This window comes from Saccopteryx leptura, chromosome 8 (genome assembly GCF_036850995.1).
Source record: "Saccopteryx leptura isolate mSacLep1 chromosome 8, mSacLep1_pri_phased_curated, whole genome shotgun sequence".
Taxonomy (NCBI): domain Eukaryota; kingdom Metazoa; phylum Chordata; class Mammalia; order Chiroptera; family Emballonuridae; genus Saccopteryx; species Saccopteryx leptura.
Genome location: NC_089510.1, coordinates 11,002,892 through 11,022,637, shown reverse-complemented (window position 1 = coordinate 11,022,637; position 19,746 = coordinate 11,002,892). Strand labels below are relative to the sequence as shown.

General features: G+C 42.6%; 1 protein-coding gene across 2 annotated transcripts in view; it reads right to left on the bottom strand.

Annotated features, from left to right (window-relative positions):
• Positions 1 to 15,725: 15,725 nt before the first annotated feature.
• The window catches only part of SAMSN1 (SAM domain, SH3 domain and nuclear localization signals 1), a 143,290-nt gene continuing 139,269 nt past the window's right edge, over positions 15,726 to 19,746 (bottom strand). For both annotated transcript variants that reach the window (XM_066346956.1, XM_066346957.1), the window contains one exon: positions 15,726 to 16,582. In XM_066346956.1, coding sequence (XP_066203053.1) covers positions 16,380 to 16,582 — 203 coding nt within the window. In that variant the 3' untranslated portion in view covers positions 15,726 to 16,379. The remainder of the gene's footprint in view (positions 16,583 to 19,746) is intronic.

The window sequence follows — 19,746 nt, the reverse complement described above, 5'->3', positions numbered from 1 at the left end:
GAGGAGGAAGGGGAAGAGGGAGGGGAGGGGGAGGGGGAAAGGGAAAAGGAGAGGGGGGGAGGGGAAAGGGGAGTCACATGCTCACTCAACTCCTGCACGAATTGTGCACGCCTCCCCCAATCTGCTATCCTGTGGTGCGTCTCCCATCGCCTGACTGCCCTCCCCCTGCGCCCACACATGGTATTTTCTGGAAGAGCCACACTTGAGCCAAAGAGCCGCATGTGGCTGGCCAGCTATGGTCTGCCCACCACTGGGCTAGACCCTTTCTCGGTCTCCCGCATCTCTGACGGCTAGGGCTCCATGAAGCCAGGCATCCCTCCTTTTGATGAATTAACTACCCGTACCCAAGCATTTAGCATGTAATTTTGTGAAAGCACTTATTTCTAACACTCAGTGATTAATATTGAGGAACTATTTTCTCCCAGGATTTTACTCCCTCCCCACCCCATCCCCCGTCTCATATTATTGCAGCTAGTGGAAATTTGGGGAATTTGAAATGAAAGAAGGATGCATCCGTGTCATCCCTATAGTCATAGACGCACAGTTACAATGAGAACTCTCGGTTTGGGGGCTGTTGGCAGAACTGGAACACAAGTCTAATAGATGTCTTTAGCCTTTAACACAGGCCCAGCTGGTCTTACTCTATTACAGAGGTCTTGGTTTCGAGCTGGATGATAAATCCCTGAAGGTCTGGGAGCATAGCTGGAGGCTCTATGCATTCCAAACACTTGCCATTTACCAGTTAGCATAACTAATCCCTAATCACTTAATACGTAATACAATTTTTTTTGTAAGTAGAACTTATAGAAAAGTTATGTAGGTGAAAGATTTCTTCTTAGTCACTAAAATGTAAAGAATTTTCCACAACAGTCAATGGAAAAGGAATGTAGGAATGAATAATTTGGTCTACTGTGATAAACTGAAATCTACTCAGTGTAATTAGTGTTTACTTGATTTTTAATTGATAATACCTCTCATACATCATATTGTATACAGCTGAGTATACTACTTCACAAATAGCTTACCTAGAAGATGATTACATACTATGAATCTGTCTGGTTCCTCCCACTGTCACCTTTTAAAACTAGAAATTGAGAACCAGAATATCTCAGTTTTTCACAATATTTAAGGATGTCTTCTCTGAATTCTATAGCTATTCCTTTGTCTTGTTGGTTGGGCAACTATGATACGTCTTTTGTTACAAGATTGTGTTGCTACTACAGTCTTTGGTATATGTCCTGCCTCCCCACCTATATTGAAACTTGTTGAGAGAAAATATTATGAATCTTATGATACTATATTACAAGTTTATAATAGAGTATTACTTATCTAGAAAGTGCTCAATTTATATTTGTTGGAATCCTGTAAGTAGGTCAACAGACACATTGCCCATTGCAAACTCACAGTAAAATCAGCAAATGTAAGTTTAATTCAGGAAACAACTTTACTTTAAAAATAGCTATTTTTAATGGTAAATTAAATACTCAAAATTTTTTGTTATGCTGTTTTCCTTATATCAAAAAATATATTAAGTCTCTTATATCCTGCCATAGAGTTAAGTCTAGGCACTTATATAAATGCAGAATATTTCAAGATTTAAAATGCCTTTAATTAATCTAAAACAACAAATCTGCTGGATAACTCAATTTTTTTCTTTATCAACATTGCAGTGCACATTAAAATGTAGAACAACTTTCTAATTTCTAATAAAAGAGATAGTAGGTTTTTATTAATAGAAATTTATGAGATGTCTGATTCATAGCTCATAAGTGCCCTTATAAAGAATCCTTAAATTTATATCCTTTGCCTAGGTATGGAAGAATTTGGGGCTTTTTTGGGTAAAAAACCTATCCTAGACCTCATAAAACATAGTAAATAAAACATTTATAAAGGCAGTATAAAAGGGACACTCTAGGAAAGTCGATATAAATCAGGGACCTTGGAGTCCTTTTTAAGATTCAGGCTATGGAAATAATTTCTCTCATTAAACTGCCTTAGTGTGATTCTGAGAGTTCAATAATTCATAAATATTTAATAAATTATTATTTCCTACAACTTATGAGTGTTTGGACAACTGAAGCTTTGTTTGGAATATGAGTATATGTCTGGCTGTGTGGGGAAGTAAGGATTATAAATGCTTGACACTGTGTGTCTGGGAAAAAGAACGTCTAAGTTTTAGAGAGGGCAGAAAGATGTTTAGTGGGATTCTATACGGTATAAATTTGAAAGCACCCGATGGGAATGCTTTATTCTTAAATCTCAACGTGTTATTGTTGTTACGATCATTATTATCACTAATACAAATAACGAGCCTGACAGAGGTTGCAAAATTCACGCTGGGTGTACTTGTTTAAGCTACAACACTGCAACGTAGGCATTCACATCTGTCTCACATTGGAACAAACTAGAGCTCGGATGCTTAAGAACGGGAAGGAAACAAGTGTGGAAACTAAACCTGATCTCAAATCTCCTCCAGTCCAAAAACCCAATGCTCTTAAATTGCATTGTGTTGATTTCCTGTGCCAAAGAAGAGTTATTTTCCCTTTCACTATCTAAAATATAGGTGATTCTTCGCATCCTGGTTCTGGCACCGTTCAAGCGGGAGCTTCCAATAACTGCCCATCACAACGTGACAATTACGCTTGATTAAGCAGATCCAGTAAGTACTTGATCGACTTTTTCCCATAAATGCTGACATTCTGCAGCCAAAGGGAAAAGAACACTTGACATTATTCTAAGCCCTCTGGCCGTCTCCCCTGGTCCCTCCCAATAATACCAGCCCCTGAGTTTCCTAAGAACATGTCCCCAGGTTCTTAGACTCAGCCTGCATTGCAAGGTTTAGATCAGTCATTTACTTGGGCAATGTGAATTTTTGAGGTCTGTAAGTCCTGCAAGCAGACAGGTGACAACTGGTAAGACTCGAGGAATACTTTGGAAAAGTCTCACTGTTGCTATTGGTCAGTCTTTCCCTGTGAATGCGTTGCTATGGATTTTGAAGTCTTTATAATTGTCTGTGTAGGTAAGTAGATATTAAGGGAAGAGACCAAAGTGAATCATATGTTAGAAAGCCTGCTTGCTTCTCTGGGAAACTACAAATTGGCACACACCCCAGGGAATCCTCTGCTGTATCAGGACCTAATTCTCTGAAGCGGCAAGATTGTTACTGGTCATTACCCGGTGGAGGAATAAAAGTGGTAGAAATTCTTCTGCTGGGCACATGCCTAGTAGAGGTCAAGATGGCACAGAGGGAGATGCTTCCACTTTGAGGCAAGAGCAGTAGGAACTAAGATGGCGGCCATAGTGCCTGCCAGTCTAGCCTGAAAGAAGGGTATGATTGGATAGGGACTCGAAACGCGAAAGATGTAGAAAATGCATTGGTTAGGGGGACGATCCAAAGCCAGCCTATGAAAGATTGAGAAGTTGATTGGTTGGTTTAAAGAAGCATCTAGTCAAAGATCAGCCTAGCCAAGAACTTGCTCTCTCCTGCCTCTCAAGTGGTAACACAAGCTTGCCCTGTTCATTCGTGCATCTTCCAAGTGGCACGCGCCCTCAGGGGCAGCCGCCGCCTGGGGCTCGCAGCCAGGATGCCATGCGAGAACACAGTGCCAGCCAGACAAGGTCAGAGGCTGGGCTGCTCTAAGCTGTGATGTGGATTGAATCACAGCACAGAATATCTGGACCCTGGTCTTTGTATTGGGCCTGATCAAGGCCAGGCTGGACTTTTCCCAGGGTAGGACAGATGGAGATGAGACGTTGAGAACCTCTGAATAGCCTTTTGTTTCAACCCCTAATATATCTTATCAGGAAGCTCACCTCCCCCCCCCCCACCTCCATGTGTGAGTCTCTGGAATGCTTTTTTATTTTTATTTTTTAAAGTGAGAGGCGTGGAGACAGAGACAGACTCCCACATGTGCCCTGACTGCCTGGGTATCCACCCACAAGCCCCCTACCAGGTGATGCTCTGCCCTCTGGGCAACTGCTCTGTTGCTCAGCAACCAAGCTATTTTAGTGCCTGAGGCAGGCCATGGAGCCCTCCTCAGACCTTTCCAGCCAACTTTGCTTGAACCATTCAAGTCAGGACTAGGAGGGGAGAGGGAAGAGAGATAGAGATAGAAGAAGAGAGAGGGAGGTGGAGAGAAGCAGATGGGCGCTTCTCCTGTGTGCCCTGACTGGGAATCGAACCCGGGACTTCCATGTGCCAGGATGACGCTGTACCACTGAGCCAAGCGGCCAGTGCCTGGAATGCTTTCTTTATACTCCGTGAAGGAGCTTCATTTCCACCGGCATGTAATGTTCCAGAACCCTCTGAAAATACACAGAAAAGCGTGCTTCAAAAATTGTAAATGCATCATGCTATCACGAGAATATAAGCAACCCCAGGAGAAAACACCATCGGTTTATAGTCCACTGAAAAGATGACTTTGGCAATGGTCCTCAGAAGGTGTATCAGAATCGCTCAGTAAGCTGCACAGAGCTCTGAGCCTTCCGCCCTCTGCCTCAGACTATCATGCTCTCCAACATGGAGAATTGGGGTAACATAGATGGCTTAAGGCAATGACGTTTGATTTTATGTGGCACTTGCATGTGGTCAAGCAGCATTCCTGAATGACTCTCCTCCAAAAATGACTCAGGAACTCGGGCTTTTCCTATAGCGGGCTCCATTGTCCAGAGTTCATTGCTGCCGTTGATACAGGTAGGAAGACGGGGAAGCACACAGGAAGTGGGGAAACCTAGGGAGGGAGCACAGGAGCCTCAAAGGAGACCTTACTGGCCACGCCCTAATCGGACAGAACTGAATACAACAGAACACAAGAGGGCGGATAATACCGCCGGAAGGCTAATAGACACAGCTGGGTACAGACATAGCATTTTCTCTGCCTCATAGGTTCTGTGAGTAAGACTGGGTGGAGCAGAGAAAAGCAAATCAGGTCAGCGAGAGAAACGCTGATCCTAAAAGAGTTTTGATGGATGTCCAACAATACCTTTGTTAATACAGGTCTGCGGGAAGAATGTGTGACCATGATGTTCTTTTGGGGGCAGGTTATTTTCATTTTCTTAGTCTATACCAGCGTGTTCCTGAGGAAAATCCAAATGTGGACCATTGCTAAGGAGCATCTGACCCCGGCACTAGCTTTGTGGGTGTGTCCTTCTGCGGCTGCATGGGGCTCTGCTCTTACAAAAGGCTCCACATCTGGATAAGTGCTCTGCTATTGTTCTTTTAAAATTCTTGATTATTTTGAACAAGGAGCTGTGCATTTTTGTTTTACCCTGGGCCAGTGTTTTAAGCACTCTGGCCATCTCTCCTTATGTTGCGGGGCTTACCTGAAACTCATGCCTTACAAGAAACTAAAATTAGGCTCAGTGATAAAAAAAATAGAGATAGTCTTTAAAATGCAGTAAATTCTAACTGACCTTCTAAAGATGACAGGTTACAATAGAAAAAGCTTTGTGTATATGTGTTGGCATGCACATACATGTGTGCACACACGTGCATGCACACATTAACATGTGCCCACATAGGAATATATTTTTTAGGACAAAAATTATTGGGAGCAATTTATTTTAATTGATATTTATTGAGCATCATTCCATTGTTTATTGTTAGCTACTCAGGTAAAGAACTGGTTGATATTAACCGCATAAACATTTGTTCCACATAAATGGGTGTTTTAGTTGGGTAAGTTTTAATTAAGCAACCTTTATTATACAAGCACCTGTTTTTGAAACCATGATAAAACTACTATAATTTTCTAATTCTGGTATCCAGGATTTGAAGGTGTTGATGAATCTGGTCTACTATAACCTTGAATATAACTTTAGCTAGGAATATCCTAAATATTTGGCCACAAAAATATGAAATAAGAAACTTTCCCAATGTAATGTGCTCAACTCTATTTCTACCACAATTACCTAGGCACCTGTTCCCAAGCCTCAAGGAATCATTTGATTCTGAAATGAATTTATTTTTAAGTTCTGCTTCTGCACTACTTGCCCATATCACTACTTGTAGCCTATCCCATTCCATAGGGATTTAGTTTTTTGCACACCTGTCAAAGTAACACACGAGCTTCTAACTCCTTGAGAACAGGTGTCATCACCATGTGTCCTGATAGTCCCACAGCCTAGTACAGTTTCCTGGAGCCTAGACCACATTCCATAGCTATTTGATGAAGGAATGAAGAAATAAATGTCAGAAGAAAGATACCTTTTATCTTTCAGAAAAGTCTCTTTTTCCACGCCTTGGGGGAAACTTTGGCTATTCCTAACCTCACAAGCAGGACATTTTTGTTTTGCAAGGACATTTTAAACTTGCATTTTGTTCTTTAGCTCCTAACGTCTAATGTTCCAAGTGGGGGGTAAAAGAAAGCCTTATTCTTATTAAGTGAAAATTTAAAGCACCCGCAGCATAAAATTAGTGTGTAACTAACTGTCATATTCAGCAACTCATTCTTTTCCTGAAGTAGTTTTCATCTTGTTATAACAAATTGGGTTTCTTGAATATAGTCACACAACACATGTACAAGCAACAAAGAGCACACTATATATCGATTTCAAAGGACAGATGTGTTGATACATTTTTTGTATTAAACGTGCTGCTAGTAATATAATTTTTCCCATGATCTACTAGTAATTGCCATGAATAGCAGTCACAAGCCTTTTGTAGCAGGTTGGAAATGATTTATTTATTATATCCGGTTCCTGTTACAACACATGATTGCAAACTTGGTGGCTTGAAACAACAGAAATATGTTCTTTACTACTTCTGGAGGCCAGGAGTCCAGAACCAAGTATCCCCTGGCCAAAATGCAAAGCATGTCTGCCTGGCCACACTTTCTTCAGAGGCTCTAGGGGAGAAGCCACCCCCTTTCTCTTCTGCCTTCTGGGAGCTCCCAGCATTCTTTGGTTTATTATGGACATATCAGCCCAGTCATCAAAACCAGCCAGCATCTTCAACTCTCTCTCTCTGCTCAGTTTTCACATTGCCTTCTCTCCTCTACATCCACCCTCTCTCTACCTCTCTCTTACAAGGACACTTGTGATTGCATTTAGGGCCTGCCCAGACACTCTCCTCATCACAAGATCCTTAATGTGATTTCATTTGATTACCTTTTCCCAAACAGGTAACACTTACGGAGTTTGACTGGTTAGGACCTTCTGTCTCTGGAGGAAGTTATTGACCTGCTACATTTGCCTGGCCCTCTTTTGCACTAAAGACTAAATTCTGGGATTAGATGATGTGTAATAGCACGCTTTTCTTGATACTCACGGGTGGGGGAATAAAGGTGCTGTGTGTGTTGGAGAACTGGAAACTAAGTAACACTCTAAAGGAAATCTTGCTTTAAAGAAGTAGGCTTTGCAAGTAGGGCTCAGAAAGAGAGCTTATAGCTTCATGATAACACCTGACATAAATTAAAGTAATGTTAATTGCCTCACCCAAAGCCTGGCCATTAAGCAGTTTATTGCTCCAACCTTAATTTATTTTGGCATTTCTTGTGGTTCTACCTCTTCAATGGTATTTTACTTTTTCACCCAGTGGGGAAATAAACACTTCTGTGACAGTCCTTTCTCCTGTATTTCTTATAAGTGTAACAACAGGAGGAAATAAATGACCAAATAGGTCCTGATCAGTTCGGCAGCAATCAGAGACAAAAAGCTTTAGAGAGAGAACTCAGTAAGGTGGAGCCGCATTTTGAAACACTATTCCTAAAATTGGAAAGAATAAGTGTCTGTCTCCCCTGGTAATGAATAGTGACCCTGTAACTGACTAGGAAGAAATTTCTTATTTTATTTTCCCCCTTCTATTGAGGACAGACCACCTGAACCTTGGCTTTGTTCCCCCAACATGTTTTTAGTCATCTCCTACTATCCGCCAAGTGCTGTGTGAGAAGCCGGGCTCATGCAATGCTTTTTCTCTCTCTGTCTATAACTCCGCATGACGTTTTCACGTTCTTCAAAACTTTGTGAAGTCCTATTCTTGGTCATTTACCACTGAACCAAGGTCACCAAAGGATAGCTTATTTAGAAGTGAAAAAAAAGAAAAAAGAAGGAAAAAACCCAAGAACATGGAGAGGGTACATAAATGTTCTCTAACGCCTTCCCTGTTTGAGGGCTGATGTACTGAAGCCATTCATGAGTCGTTCTAAGAGTCCCTTAACTTCTTCTGTCAGAAAGCCTCCTAAATGCTGACCTCTTAAATGTTTAATATTCTAAAGTATTTTCGTTAACCATGCAAATTATTTGGGCATCCATATTTTATAATAACCTCTTTTGAGATTAAGTGACCTAAGGCTTTGTGTTTGAGAGACTGTAAAGCCAGTAGCCACAGCCAACATCACAGCCACCTGGCCCATGCAGGTTCACATTTGATTTGGACAGATGGTAATGAAGCAACGGAGCCCAGAACTGGTGGGCCATTAGCTTTTAATCCTAGCTTGCACCCGGTGGGCAAGAAATATACACAATGGGAAAACACTTCCCTTTCCATTCAGGGCTCCCAAAGCCACTGACTTATCCGAGTTTCCTAGAATCAAAGGTTTCTGCCTCACCAGCCTTATTCACCTCTGTTCCCCATCTCCTTCTCTCTGCACAAACTCTGCACAAACTGGCTTCTCCTTCAGCACTCCGCCATCTTGGCTGCTTCTCCTCTCCCCCACGTGGCCTTTCTCTGCTCTCCTCCAGCATGGGCTCCTCCGTCCCATTTTATAGTGTAGAAATCAAAACCTTTAATCCAATATACTATCAAGGAAGTCTCTGATAAAAGTCACTTAGGGCGGGAAAGGTTTAGTCTTAAAACTAAGCCTTAGCCTGACCAGGCGGTGGCGCAGTGGATAGAGCGTCGGACTGGGATGCTGAGGACCCAGGTTCGAGACCCCGAGGTCGCCAGCTTGAACGCGGGCTCATCTGGTTTGAGCAAAAGCCCACCAGCTTGAACCCAAGGTCGCTGGCTCCAGCAAGGGGTTATTCGGTCTGCTGAAGGCCCGCGGTCAAGGCACATATGAGAAAGCAATCAATGAACAACTAAGGTGTTGCAACGCACAATGAAAAACTAATGATTGATGCTTCTCATCTCTCTCCATTCCTGTCTGTCTGTCCCTGTCTATCCCTCTCTCTGACTCGCTCTCTGTCTCTGTAAAAAAATAAAATAAAATAAATAAATAAAACAACAAAAAAAGAACTAAGCCTTAGGCTATAACGACCTGCCTGCTTACAGCCTGTCCCCCACACCCAATGCAAACTAGAAGCGAGCAGACATATATATCATATTTACAAACTTATTTGACCAACAGAGACCTATGTTGGTGACTGCTATTATAGATAAAACATAACTATGAATTAAAGAATTTTAGAAATAAAAAGTTGCTAGTGAAACCCCAGTACTTATGTTTTGTCACATTTATAAAAAAAAAAGTATCAGAATGATATCATGTCAGATAACTTCTGATTGGGTAGAAAGCAGCTAAAACACACACTTACTTCATTCTCTTTTATTACATAGCTGGTGGAAGGATACTCATGTTGGTAGATGGTGTAACATCTCAGTAGAAATGACCCTGTGTTTTATAGCAATGAGGACCGTGGGGTTGGTTGTTAGTCAAGGAGAAAGCATGTGTTTGTTGCAGTCAGGTTGGCCTGCCCCGCCCCGCAAACACCTCCATTTATATGCCGCTGGTCAGTCCAGTTTCAGGAAATCTTAACTGCTTGGAAAAATGAGAACTATGTGGGTGGGGCCCCTGAGATGGACAAGGCCTTGGAAGCGGTGAAGGGCATGAGCTTCGCTTGTTTTAGGAGCAATATTTTGCCCTGAAGCTGCTGGGTTATTGGCAGGGATGGAGGCCGGTAATGAAATAGACGGAAGGGGCCCCAGACCCTGTAAAGGCACTTATATTGAAGCCACACAACAGTGCTCATTGGATCATTGGACTCAAGAACACGACCCTACTACCGGCAAGTCACGAAGGATGGTGGATCAGGGCCCTACTCCCATTCCCGACAGGAAGCAGGCTTACAGTACAGTTAGGGTAACCCAGGGGAGGCTTTTCTATTAAAGGGACTACCTCACAGAGGCATGGGCAGGGCCGAGGGGAGGGGAACTGTGAAGGGCTGTGCAGGTAGTGAGAGCCCCGGAACCGTTGTTACATCTAGGAGCAATGATTGGAATCTGGAGCAAAGAGAATTGTGGACAAGAGTCACCTAAGGAATCAGTGACCCGGGGTTATGGGAGAAAGCCGGCACCGGGTGGTCTCATGGGACAAGGCAAATACTCTGCCCTTGCTCAGCACTTCCCCTTCCCTGTCCTGAAGGGGCTTCCCATTCTTTGAGTCCAACAGGAAGCCAAGGGCACAGACCAGGGATGCAGTCCGTAGAGGTCAGCCTCCCCTTCTGATTACCAGGGCTTCACACGTGGAAAGTGACCTGGAGGGAGACACGGGGAGCTAGAAACCAAAACTTATAGCCACCTTTTTTTTTTTTTTTTTGTATTTTTCTGAAGTTGGAAACGGGGAGGCAGTCGGATAAACTCCCGCATGCGCTTGACCGGGATCCACCCGGCATGCCCACCAGGGGGCGATGCTGTGCCCTTCTTGGGGCGTCGCTCTGTTATGACCAGAGCCACTCTAGCACCTGAGGCAGAGGCCACGGAGCCATCCTCAGCGCCCGGGGCCAACTTTGTTCCAATGGAACCCTGGCTGCGGGAGGGGAGGAGAGAGACAGAGAGGAAGGAGAGGGGGAGGGGTGGAGAAGCAGATGGGCGCTTCTCCTGTGTGCCCTGGCCGGGAATCAAACCCGGGACTCCTGCATGCCAGGCCGATGCTCTACCGCTGAGCCATCCGGCCAGGGCTTATAGCCACCTTTTGAATAATTTTTCTTTCTTTTCTTTTTTTTAAAAACACTTCATTTCATTTTCTTTTTATGGTGAGTTTCATTCATAAGATCTCCTGGTGCTCTATTCACTATCTTAACATGTTTAGTAACAGCGTCCCTTCCCCAGTACATACGCGAGAACCACCTTAGCTTCTGAGTGATCAGATATTTAAAAAAGTATTTATAGCTGAATGCCATCTAGATGGTTCATTATCCTCCCTATCTGGGATTTCCTTTTTTCAGTATGCTTTTACACATTTGTAGTCTTTATTGCTAACGGAACTCTGAAGTCGTCTTCCAGTGGAAAACTGTTGTTATGCAGAGAGACAGATCAGTTCCGGAGCATTTTTCATGATTGCTGCAGGAATGAACGGGAGAAGGTTTCAGGAACGAGTAGCTGCGGAAAACGAACTTGCTTTTTGTACACAAGTTCACGCATGTAGCCCTAGGGTACAAGCACATGCGTCTTTCCTTTTGTTGAGTTGTCTAATTTTTATGAATATGCATATTGGGGGAAAAACTTCCATCTGCTCTTTTAGCTGATTCCATCGCATTTCTGGAGTGGTGCATTATTACGGAGTTTCAGAGAAAGACGGTCCATTTACATTCCGTGTGGATAGAAAAGGGAGAAGGAGTTGATGAATTGCAAACAAGTGTAATTTATATGGACAAAGTGTGCCAGAAGCGCTTTTCACCCCATTTTGTGCTGCCAGTGGAATGATTCCTGCCCATTCATTTGGCCTTGTGCCCAAGAACACAGAGAGGAAAACCGGCCCGTGGGCCATGGGCCCCAGGATGCCACGCCTTCCCTCGGAAGACAGGGTGCTCCACACGCAGGACCCCAGAAGGTCAAAAGAGCTCTCTGAAATGCCTACTGTCGTTTTTTTAGATCCTTCAGTTATGGTTTCTTCATTTATAATATACACCATGCAGACATGTCGACACTCTGTTGGTAATTCAAATGTGAGTTTGCACGATGAAGAAGAGAAGGAGGAATACGGAAAAACTCACGTTTTTCCTGGTGGCCTCGCTCTGACCTTTCATTTCCCACGGCAGATCATTGGCCGACATGCCCATAAACTTCACAAATTTGTGACTATCTACTGCTAGGTGTCTTCCTAAGTGTTTGTCGGCAACAGCACTATCAGCGGTAACTCTGTATTGTAAAGACCGGGACCCAAGGGGTAGTACTAGCAGGAACAACCCCAAACCTTTTATTTATTCATTCATTCATCAATATAGTCATTCATTCATTTACTCAATCAGCAGCAAGCCTTCAAAACCGATTATCCCTACGTAGCCCTCACCAAGGGTGAGGACTCGAAGTCAAACACAACGTGGCCCCTTCCTAAACCGCCAGGAGGAGACAGAGGAATACGCTGTCACGACAGAGTGGCCACGCAGCTGCAAGGTTCTGTGACATCTGCTGCTTCTCTCTCCTTGCCGCTGGACGGCACAGTGCTCCAAGCCCTCAGACAATTTGTGGCTGAAAAATTTTAGGGAACTACAAGTCCATGCGGTGTTGTGGTCGCATGCGCTCTGCTTCCGTTTCCTGTTCGGATGTCAGTCTGCGTGCACGAACTGCCTGCACTGTGCTGGGTGCTTTGAACATGTGATCTCATTTAATCAACACAGTCATATGAAATATTGGTACTATCGTTATTTACATTGTGTAGAGGAAAAAAAAAACCCCACATAAGCTCAGAGCATCTGTGACCTGCCCAAAGTCACAGAGCCCTCCCAGCAGGATCTCTCATCTATGTGCTCAGGTCAAAGTGGGGAAGGAGCAGCTGAACTCGGTGGTAAGAGAGGAGACAGCATGCGGAGAGCATTACTTTATTCTTATTCCCATGGCCACTCCAAAACTGGTCAACTTTACAGACTGTTGTCCTTTTGCCTCTATTTATTACCTATTTATATTGCTCTCAAATTTTGCATAGTTTTAGCCTGACTTCTCACTTTATGAAGGAGTACTTGAGTCTGCAGTGCTAAGGAGTTCTACAATTTTTGCTTTTTGTGCCCATGGTGGGGGGATGGAAGTGCGTGCATGTGTGGGATGATGGAGTATCCAGAATTGCTTCATATTATTTTTCTCAGAACTTAGCGCTTGTAACGGAAGTTTCTCAACATGAAATGTCATCAGTTTGGCCTCGCTCAGGAAGTTGCAAGCGCTTGACTGTAACCTCAGTGAATTGGGTGTTCTCTAAAACCTGATACTTTTTAGCTGCCTATCGCTTCTGAAGTTGTAAAGGTAGTTTTATTTCTTAAATAATTCTCTTAGCAATTTAACTGATTTTTTTTAAAAGGTTCTGATGATAAAATACTTCAGGGTGAAGATACAGTTGTGTTTTTATCAGCAATAGAATGGGGGAAAGGAGCAGAATTTAAATGGTCTGGCTTTTGCTTCATCAAGAAAGTTTTATGTATTTACTCGAAAAATAATTTCTCTAACTATGCATCTCACCACAACAAAAGACCTGAATTTGTAAATAGAAGCTATCCTTGAGTTCAGAATAATCATTGCATCCCAGAATGGTTTTGCAGCCTTTCTGTACCGAAAAGCTCAGCTGGTTTCAAATGGAGAGGCTATTGGGGAAATCCTAATGCAGGGAATCTGATCCAAAGGGCCTTTCTTGGCATAGCCTGGGGCAGCATATATATTCACATGTCTAAATATTGTTGAGTGACTAAATAAATAAACGCAGACCAGGACCCTCACCAGGTTTCAGCGTAGACACAGAAAGCCAATATAAGTAAGCTTCTGTAAATGTCAACCCTCAGGCACCTTCACACCGACTCTTAAAAAGCTAGACTCATCTGAGTCTGCCTTCCTAACCTGAGGCAGAAGAAGGTCTTTAAGTCCTTCAACTACTTGACAACCTGGGCTGAACTCTTTTCCACCTTCCCACTCCTTCTGACCCAGCTCTTCAAGCTCAGGAGAAAAACCTGAAACAGGTGAGGCTAGAGCGGCCGCGGAGCAGCAGGTGCGGCGAAGGCAGCCGTGCTCCCTTACTTAACCCGGTGAACCCTCACGACACACGTGTCCCTGGCAGGGCCGTGACCCACGTTGCGGCCATCTTTCCGCCAACTTGAACCTCATGCCGTCTCCACTTTCCTCCCTCCGTCCCTCTTATCAGGAACCCCACCTCTCTCCTCTGCTTCAGTCTCCTCAAAGCCTCTGCAGCACCTCCGTGCAAAGCACATTTCCCTGGAGCCTTGGCTGCACGCCCGACCTCCATCTGGAAGGGACTGAAGTTGTGGCTGAGGAGGCATCCCGAGAGACTTCCACTGTTTTATCATCAAGCGACTCCTTCGATGCTTTCCAACCTACAATTTCTTGGCATCTTCATAAAGAAATTGGACTCTCTCTCTCTTGACCTCCCTGAGACAGCAGGTTGAATAAAGTTTAAAAATTATGATCAGTGGCTGTGCCGTGTCCAACAAGTCCCTAGAATGCTCTATCTGGAGTGGCAGCCGTCGCAGGAGCAGGGACCCAGTGGAGGCAGCACGTGGGAAGTTCAATATTGAAACACTGTTTCCTGCTGTGGGCAGGGAAGAGCGGGAGTGGCCACGTGCTTGACTCCAGAGCTGGGCACTGCAGATGGGATTAAACCTCATGGATCTCCTCATGGAGAGAGTAACTGTGTCATAGTGTTCCCTGGCATTTGAAACAGCACTTTGTGCTTCTTGATTTATTCTAAGATCTTATGTTTTATTTATTTAAAAAAAAAGTTATATGTCACTTTGGAAAGTATTTCCCAATAGGTTAAATAGGTTGATTTAAATATAAATATGAAGGTCACAGACTTATCGAAAGGCATGTGTCATACAAATAGATGAAGAATAACATATAAGTGCTCTACTCAACAAAGAGAAAAGTTGTTCTGGAAACACAAAGAGGAAAAGACCAAGAGAAATCCTGGAAGGGCTTCACAGATGCAGTGACTTCTGTGAGTCTTAAGGTGGAAAACAGAGGGAGGCTTCCAGATGTAGAAAATGACAGGAACCATTCCAGAAAAATAAACAGCGTAAGAAAAATCACAAAGGGAGTAGGAAATATAGGGAATTGCATTAGGTTGCATTATATCTTGAGAGTATAAACTGAGCAGCGTGAGGAGAAGTATATGACTCATGAGTGTAAGTCAAAAGTGGTTGGGAAGGATTTATGCATCCTGGAAGGTTTAATTATACTACAGATAATGAAGAACATCAAACAATTTCAAGCCGGGGAGTACATGATTTGGTTGGCAAGAAGGAAAGATCTTTCTGGAGGCTTCGTGGACGATGGATTAAGAAGGAAGGTACTTGTAGAACAGAGGTCAGATGGAAAGCTACTGTACCATCTCTCCTGTGAAATCACGAGGCTTACAAAGAAAGACAGCAACCATGGGGATGGCTAGAAAGCCGTAAGGACGGAGACATTTCTAGAGGTACGACCCACAGTGCTTGATTACTTGTTGAATCTGTATGCAGAAGGTATATGTGAAATGAAAGGATAAATGTTTTTCTGCTATGGGTAAATACTATAGTTTGGAACAGGTACTATTAAAGAGAGGAAGATTGGCGGGGGTGGGGGGAGAGATATGCGTATTCTTCCACCACACACAATCAAACTGGTTTGCGCACACAGTCTGTAAGTATGACGCTAACAGTGGAAGCGGAAACGCTCATGTCTCAATTCTTCAAAGTTTTTATGGGACCAAACATCATAAGCTTGAAACATCGTATTTTGAGATTGTCATAACCCAGTTCCCCCCTTAGATGTATATCACCTTGTCTGGTAGGAGATAATTTGTCTATATGTCTAATATAAAATATGATACCTTAAATAGCACCAGTTTGGAAAATACCAAATGCACATAATTTGTTGTTTTATTTTTTTAAAATTAAGGCGTTTCTCAATTAAAAGTATTTACATTTAAAGGTGAAACATCTGTACAATTATTACAATTAGTTTTACTAAGTCAGAATTGATAATATATTGCTTATATTTTTATACCAGATAACAGAGAAGAAATCAGCAAAATATTACTAAAATTCCACTGTGGATCAAGATGAAGTGTCTCCCATATGAACTTATACTTTTTTAGTAAATATAAAAATGAGTATAAAATGCTGGTTGGACAACTGGTTAAATAGACATGGGCTCCACTACTATTCATTAGATAATAGACACAAATTCAGAACTGGCAGGTGTGAAGAAAGGTGTTTTTTTTGCAGAATTTATCATTTTGCATTTACAAAATAAAGTCAGAACTTAGATCACACATACCAAAGATCTATATTAGGCCCTTTCTACTACACAGACATGAAATATTAACATGTCGAATATAATATAATAAATATACACACTATTTACAATAATTTGGAACATTGAAGATGCACACGTTTATGTGCAACCATTCAGATGAAAACATTTTAGGTTATATCTGCAAATACTTCTCTCTTCCTTCCCTATTTGAGCTTTTAGCTCAAAAAGAGTTAAAGTAGAATTCGGCGGTAGAGTTCAGAATGTGTGTTCAGTCACTTGTTTCTGTGATCGCAATCTTCTGGACCATGTCAGACAGATTTTCAGACTCCAGATCTTCTTTGCCATTATCTGAATTTTCTGATGAGATATAACAGCCAGAGTCCCTGGGGCAGTCATGTAGCTGTGGCTTCTTTAAGGAGACACCTGGGCTGAAGGACAGGGGTGCAGATCCACTCTCTTGCTCTTCGGTAGCTGTGAATGGAAAAGAGAAGGCAGTTAGGCGGAGCTGAGAGGAGCTTAGTCATGTCCTCATGCATCTCAGCTCTTCTCACGGCTCCCACCTTGACTGCATTACAGCCGAAGCTTCCATAAGCAAACGATATATTTGTTCATTGTGAAAGAGGTGTGTTTACGCTCAACTATTCAAGTCCCCGTTGCCTCAGAAGACCAAGCTGGCCCTTTGTTGCTCACTTGCAGTTTCACGGAATTCATGTGAACTGCTTACGAACACAAAGGTCAATATGGACTCTCCTTTTACATCAATGATAAGTTGCCGGAAAAAAGCAGATTGCGCCCGAAATGTGACTGACGCCTTGTCCAAATACTCCTTCTTAAAGTAACATTCAAAAAAGTCATTTGTAGTTTCAATGTACAATCTGCATTAATAGTACTCTTTGTGGACAATTCTAGAATCATAATGTGTATGAATAAAAGATTCTTGTGGGCAACAATGTATAACAGGAGTTCAGTTTCTTGGAATTTAACTCAGTAGGAATTAGAGCATTCAAAAAGAGTCATGGAGATGTAAAGGGCAGCAAAGGAACAATAGTTAGTGATACTGTAATAACTATGTATAGTGTCCACTGGGTACTGGAAATATCAGGGGGAAGGAACACTTTGTAAAGTATATGATTGTCTAACTCTTATGCCGAACACCTGAAACTAGTAGATATAACACTGAATGTAAATTGTAATTTAAAAATATTAGACTAGTAAAAAAAGAATCTTAGAGTATTCATGACTTTCCTATGTTTGTATTCATCAGAAAACTAGACAGAGACATCAGGTTGCTCTCAGGCAGTAATGAACAGCATTTCCATTGAGTCTGCCTTCTCTAATTTGCCTTTGCTATCTCTGTGCTAGTTCTGAATAACAACCATTTCCGTTCGTATTGACAACTGTGTCATCAAAGCAGTATTCTAGGTTCAACTGGTGTCTTTTTAGAAAGAAATTTATGTTAGAGATTGAACAAGAGATAGCTCTGAAGAACGTAAGTAGCCCTGTAAAGTTTTACTTTTCTCAAGAATTCTTCAGCATCAACCCTCCTCCTATTACTGTGAGGTTTCTCTCTTTCCCCTCTCTGGTCCTAGTCAATGGGTATTTCTCCGCATGACCAGATGGATGGGTGCCTCAGAGAAGAGAGGGATCTTAGCCTACCACTCTTAGGTAGATCAGCGTGTTCTGTTTTCTCCCCCTCTCATTTCAGGGCATCCCCTGCTTTGGTCACTTGAGTAGCCCAAACTGGAGGACCCAAACACATCCTCTTCAGGGTAGACAAGACTCTGCCTTCAGTTGCAGTGCGCTTCCTCCCATTCTGGTCAGAAGAACACAAGCCCCGCCTTCATCATGCTTGGGAGAAGGAAATCCTGTCGTTTCCCTCAGTAGACTCGTACCACGCTAAGTAATTCATCTTTAGGAAATCCACCCTTTAGCTTATCTGCACATCTGCTTTTCAAGTGCATTTTCTAGGCTCCAGATATCTTGCCGACATTATTTTACGGTCCACTGTGTATCCACTTAGCAAACACCATTACACGAGAGGATGGCCTAAGGCATCCTCCTATGCTATGAACTAACTTCTCTTTGATGTATCTAGAATGGTACTAGATGGGTTTCATCCTTGGAGGAGGAACTGAAAAAAGTCACTTAAATTATTTGTGTGTTCTGTGGCTTAGATGAGGAACACAGGTTGGGAAAGGCTGGAAAAAATGACAAAAAATCATTTCTTAACTCATCTTCAAAATGAGTCACAGCAGTCCTTCCAACCCTGTCCTCAAAGCTTTCATTTGCACAATGAAAAGCCACATCGATGCCATTTTCTGAGTCTTCTCCAGGTTTGCCACAACTTCATTTAACCAGGCGTTCAATGCTCAGATATTTAAATCTCGTGATACTACTGCTCGTTCCAGGTACAGGGAGCTTTGAGTGTAAGATGCACCTATTGCCATTGTTGTTTTAAAATTTTAGCTACCATGGGACGTTTCTCTTTATTAGTCAAAATAGCCTTTGGGTTTGGGCCAATTACTTGATACCCATTAGTCTTTATGAGTATACGTTTCACTTTCGTTTCCAAGGTCCCCTCCCCCCCCCCATTTTTTGAAAAAGCAGCTCTGAAATGGGACCTCATTCTCAGAGGAAAAGTGGTGTCTCCTGCCTCTGCTTGTCCTTCTTATTGCACTGAAATAAAATGAGCCAGGTCTGAGCTCCATTATCCAAGTGTCGTCTATGGAAGAGACCAGAGAAACGAGTACTTCTGTGTGCTTCCTGCCGTATCACCACTGACTGCCATATTTTGAGGGTAATCCTCTTAGAACGGTTGTGAGGAGAAGGCTAGATTTTTCTAGATCACAGGTTGGGAAGCTTTTTGGCTGAGAGCCATGAGTGCCACATATTTTAAAATGTAATTCCGTGAGAGCCATACAATGACCCATGTACCTTACGCATCCAATAAAAATTTGGTGTTGTCCCGGAGGACAGCTGTGATTGGCTCCAGCCACCCGCAACCATGAACATGAGCGGTAGGAAATGAATGGATTGTAATACATGAGAATGTTTTATATTTTTAACATTATTTTTTTTTATTAAAGATTTGTCTGCGAGCCAGATGCAGCCATCAAAAGAGCCACATCTGGCTCACGAGCCATAGGTTCCCGACCCCTGCCCTAGATTAAATTTAAGCCTATGACCTCAACGCCAATGAAAACTACTGAGTTTGTTCCCTTCAGACTGACATCTAAACGGGACTTGGCACAGGTGAAACTGCTGGCCATGCCACGTGCTTTCTATTTAGGCTGATTACTGATAGTGGGGTTCTCTTCAAGAAACAAAACTTAGGCTTAACATACAGTGATTTCCGAAATTAGCGATTCTCCTTTCCAAAGATAAGCACTTAGCTTGCTATTTTATCCTCGGAAGAAATTAGAGATTCACCTCAAAGGCTAACAAAGTAAATAAAATAAGTGAAAAATATGTCATTTTTTAATATTAGTAATAAAAATGGATCTGTTTTTAGTCCCATCTGAGAAACGGTGTAACACGTTCTCTAAATCCCAGGAATTGGTTTGTTTTAAATACAGGTTATTTATTGTGGACACCTTTAATCTGCAGTTTTTATGGAGAAAGGAAGTTGTTTCTCA